General features: G+C 40.2%; 1 protein-coding gene across 9 annotated transcripts in view; it reads left to right on the top strand.

Annotated features, from left to right (window-relative positions):
- Positions 1-2,377, top strand: part of Taf1 (TATA-box binding protein associated factor 1) — a 70,624-nt gene extending 68,247 nt beyond the window's left edge. For all 9 annotated transcript variants that reach the window (XM_026784764.1, XM_026784766.1, XM_026784765.1 and 6 more), the window contains one exon: positions 576-2,377. In XM_026784764.1, the coding sequence (XP_026640565.1) occupies positions 576-792 (217 nt within the window). In that variant the 3' untranslated portion in view covers positions 793-2,377. The remainder of the gene's footprint in view (positions 1-575) is intronic.
- Positions 2,378-5,116: the final 2,739 nt, after the last annotated feature.

The raw sequence follows: 5,116 nt of genomic DNA, 5'->3' as shown, positions 1-5,116 counted from the left end.
GCTATTCTAATTTCTTTAACAGTGACTATGCTTTTGTAATTTTTTTTCAGAAATAAAATTAGAATAAACAAACAGAAAATAGAACATTCTAACAGTAGCCTGAAGAATTAATTGAAGGAGTTCAGTACTAGGGCCATGAAGACTTATTTCAGTAGTGCAGGCCAGGGAAGTTAACGCAAGACTAAGTGACAGCAGACAGAGCAGGAGTAGAAAGGAGGTAACAGAGGCAAGATATGTTAGGTTATTCAAGACTGCTACCCAAATTTGGATGCATAGATGAGTGAAACTAAGTACCAGATGAAACAGTAGGACTTGATAGCATTTGTGGTCTTGTAACTGGTAGTGTGTGTTAGTTGGTCAGTGTCAGGCAGTTTATTTCAGGTTCTTATGTATAAAGTCAAGAAGTTGGTGTTTTTCAACCGGATCATTTTTTTCTTAGGGGCATGTAAAACAGTCAAGAAACCATTGTTTTAGTGTCTTGAGGAGGGTGAGATGAGCTAATCCCTTGGCAGTACAAAGCACTAGTCGGCTAGTGGGTGGTGTCCAAGCTTGAGAGATGTCGTTTCTCTTCTCAGTTATGGGAGCTATGAAGAACCTGATCCCAAGTCGAACACCCAAGATACAAGCTTCAGCAGCATCGGTGGGTATGAGGTATCAGAGGAGGAAGAAGATGAGGAAGAGCAGCGCTCTGGGCCCAGCGTGCTAAGCCAGGTCCACCTGTCTGAGGACGAGGAGGACAGTGAGGATTTCCACTCCATTGCTGGAGACAGTGACTTGGACTCTGATGAATGAGGCTTCCCTTAAACCTCTTAAATCAGCCTAGATTGATTGCCTTTCCCCTAGCTTATTTATATGTGTATATTGACAAATGATGTGATCAGATTACTACCTTAGCTTTAGTAATAGGTAAATAGTAATCATCTCTCCAGATTCTGAAGTAACAGGTTCTTTCCCCGTGCCACTACCAAGAAGAGAGAGCAGACGCACTCTTCCCCATTACACTCTTTCATGCCATTTATTGTTCTTGGTGCATAAACATGGCAACATTTCACTTTCTAATTTGCAGGCTGGAATAGGTTAAAAAAAAACAAACCTCTGCTGAAATAGAGAATTAGTTACTGATGGTCTGGCTCTGTGCCACACTTAAAATACAAATATATTGGACAAGCTATTTGTTCATGTATTACTTACTTGGATATACAAAGCCTTGTTCCTAAATAGATTACAGAGACATAGCTTTAAATCTTTGAAACAGCCTGTGTATCCAAAATGATAGGGATCGTATGCCCCAGGAAAAAATATAGAAAAATGGTGTCATAGGGCAAAGACTATCTTTTGTTTCTTTTATGCTTAGGATATGGTTCTATGCAAAAGTAGCTAATCAGTAAATGTTCTTAAAATCATGGAATCCCAACAGATATGTTACTGGGTATCTGTTCCATGCTAAGTACTCTACTAAATCATTGCAGTGCAAAGGTAAAATAAGAATTCGTCATCAAGTTGAGGGAGGGAGAGTGGAATTCAAAACATATTTATAAATCATTAGAACTGTAAGACAAATACAATTAGATGCTTAGCTGTAAAATATAAAGAAAATGGAAAAGATCGTGTGTGGAAAAGCAGAGAAGTCTTTCAGAGACCACCTAAAAGCTGGTTGTTGAAGAAGTCATTGGTAGGAATGTGCCAGCTCAGAAAGTCCAGGCCGGGTATTAACATGAAAGGAAAAGTTCAAAGTCTAGATATGACTTGTTTGTACCTGCCTTGTTTCAGATAGGATGCTAGAATGACTAGACATGACAATGAAAGAAAGACGGACAGGAATCATATCTTCAAGAGCTTTGCATTTGAGCCTGGCAATTGTGGCGCTTGCCTTTAATCCTAGCACTTGAGAGGCAGAGGCAGGTGGATCTCTGAGTTCAAGGCCAGCCTGGTCTACGGAGTGAGTTCCTGGACAGTCATGGCTACACAGAGAAACCCTGTCTTGAAAAACCAAAAGAGGGAGAGAGAGATTTTCATTTGATACCAGTGAGTGAATTTTTTTACTTAAGGAAATGAAGTCTAGAGAAGTACATTAGATTTGTTTCAGAAAATTTCTGAATATTGAACGAAGACAGAAATGGAGTCAAACTACAGACTTTTATGATCCCACTTGTGTAAGAGTCAAAAACTAAATGTATATAATATGTTTGTATATACTTGTATGTGCAAAGGAGATGTGAAAGAGTATATGTTAAATTGTTAACAATGAACCTCTGCAGATGGGAATGGAGAAGAGGTGGTTTATTTGGTTTATGTATACTGAGTGAGTTTTCTGCTTTTATTTCTGTAGCATTTGAAATTTTTAGTGTGTATAATTTTTGTAATAAAATTTTTAAAATTTGCTGACAGTAGTGTGAAAAATGGTTTGGAGGGGAGAGAAAATGTAGTTCAGGCTAAGGGGAGTGGCCCATAGTAGGGTGGAGGTGGCATTGGAATGGAGAAAAGAGGGTTGGCATTGAGACATTTTCAGAAAAGTGTGATCAACATGTCTTCATAACATATTAGCACTTGGGATAGAAAAGGAAGACTGGAAAGGGTTTCTAGAGTTTCGATTTGGGAGATTAGATAGGTGCATGGTATTCATTTTTAAATTTGTTTGTATGTTTATTGGAAGGACGTTCCAGACAGAACCTCCCCATCAACAGCCCTGGTTGTCCTTGAACTCACTTTTTATACCAGGGTGGCCTCAAACTCACAGAGATCCTCCTGTTTCTGCTTTTCTAGTGCTGGGATTAAAGGAGTGTGCCACCACCAGTAGGCTTAAATTTATTTTTATCTTTATTAATCTGTAGTTACATAATTTCTTCTCTCCACTTCCCATGAACCTGTAACATAACCCTCACTCTTTCAAATTCATGGCCTCTTTTTATATTTATTATACGTTTCTTTCTTCCTTTTTCTTTTTTTCTTCTCTTTTTGTTTTTTTTAATGATTTATTTATTTTTATTTTGTGTGCATTGGTGTTTTGCCTGCCTGCATGTCTGTCTGTGTGAGGGTGTCAGATCCCCTGGAACTAGAGCTATAGTCAGCTATGAACTGCCATGTGGGTGCTGGGAATTGAACCCAAATCCTCTGGAAGAGCAGCCAGGGCTCTTAACCCACTGAACCATCTCTCCAGCCCTGTCTCTTTGGGTTTTTTTTTTTCAAGACAATTTTCCTGTGTAGCTTTGGAGCCTGTCCTGGAACTCACTCTGTAGACCAGACTAGTCTCAAACTCACAATCCATTTGCCTCTGCCTCCTGAGTGCTGGGATTAAAGGCATGCACCACCACTACCTATTTATTTCTATTAAGCGGTGTGAGACATAGTTTGGTGTGGTGGTGCATGCCTTTGATCCCATGCAAATTCTGAATTCAAGGCCAATCTGGTCTATAGAACAAATTTCAGGGCTACACAGAGAAACCCTGACCTGAAAAAGAAAAATAAAATTAAAAACTAATAGAGAACAGGTAGTTTCCAATTGCAAGGATCATAAGATTCAGAGTAAGAAACTTCTAAATACCAGTGTATTAAAAAGTGATATTCAGGCTAGAGAGATGACTCAGAGGAGATCTGGTGCCCTCTTCTGTTGTGAAGACATACATGCAGACAGAACACTGTATACATAATAAATAAATAAGTAAATCTTTTTTCATTAAGGAAATGATCCGGGGCTGGAGAGATGGCTCAGTGGTTAAGAGCACTGCCTGCTCTTCCAAAGGTCCTGAGTTCAATTCCCAGCAACCACATGGTGGCTCACAACCATCTGTAATGAGATCTGGCATGCAAGGAAGGAATGTTGTATACATGATAAATAAATAAATCTTTAAAAAGAAAAAGAAAAAAAGAAATGATCCAAGGGCTAGTGAGGTGGCTCAGTGTTTGAGAGCACTACCTGCTCTTCCAGAGGACCCGGGTTCAATTCTCAGCACCCACATGGCAACTCACAACTGTCTGTAACTCCAGTTCCAAGGGATTTGAGCCGGGCGATGGTGGCACACGCCTTTAATCCTAGCACTCGGGAGGTAGAGGCAGGCGGATCTCTGTGAGTTCGAGACCAGCCTGGTCTACAGAGCTAGTTCCAGGACAGGCTCCAAAGCCACAGAAAAACCCTGTCTCAAAAAACCAAAAAAAAAAGGGATTTGATACCAATGCACATAATATAAAGTTAAATTTTTTTAAAAAGTGATCCTTCAGGCAGATGGATTTTTGTGAGGTCAGGGCCAGCCTGGTCTACAAAGCAAGTTCCAGGACAGCCAGAAATGTTACACAAAGAAACCCTGTCTTGAAAAACAAAAAAAGAGAGTATATTTATAATGAGAAGACTGAACTCTGCTTGCCAAGAAAGTATAGGAATGCTCCACAGGGAAAACTGAAAAGCTAGATCATGAAGGCAAGCGTGATGGTTATACCTATAATCCCATCGCTTTGGAGGCTGAGGCAAAGGATGCTTTGGAGTTTGGTCAGCCTGGGCTATAAGACTCTAACTTAGGAGAAAACAACAGTTGATAAGTAGGTAGGAAGTTAGCCATTAGCTATAGGGACCACGAGTGGGAAAACACTATAAGCAGAGGAAATGCTTGGACATTAAACAACATATTCCAACTATAGGTAGTTCCAGTTGAGTTGGGATACAGAGAAAGAACATAGCTGTAGATAAGATTTTCAATTTCAGGATCAGATGGTTATTTTAGAACAATTATTTTGGTAGCTGTATGATTTTGGATAGAGAGGAAGGGTGCCAGATGGTGGGTAGATGATTGCAACATAAGCCATAACTGAGTCACTGGTAGCAGGGATGAAGTGAGACTTAATGACTGGATAATAGGAAGAAAAGAGAATGGAACCTGTGTTTCTGACTTTAGTTTTTAGTTTCTAGTCAGGCAGTGGTGGAGGCAGGTGGATCCCTGTGAGTTTAAGGCTAGCCTGGTCTACACAGTGAGTTCCAGGACAGGCCCCAAAGCTACACAGAGAAACACTGTCTTGAAAAATAATTTTAAGAAATACTAAACTGGCCAGGCAGTGGTGGCTCACGCCTTTAATCCCAGCACTCAGGAGGCAGAGGCAGGCGGATCTCTGTGAGTTTGAGGCCAGCATG

This window comes from Microtus ochrogaster, chromosome X (genome assembly GCF_000317375.1).
Source record: "Microtus ochrogaster isolate Prairie Vole_2 chromosome X, MicOch1.0, whole genome shotgun sequence".
NCBI classification, from domain to species: domain Eukaryota; kingdom Metazoa; phylum Chordata; class Mammalia; order Rodentia; family Cricetidae; genus Microtus; species Microtus ochrogaster.
This window is presented reverse-complemented; position numbering and strand designations above follow the sequence as displayed.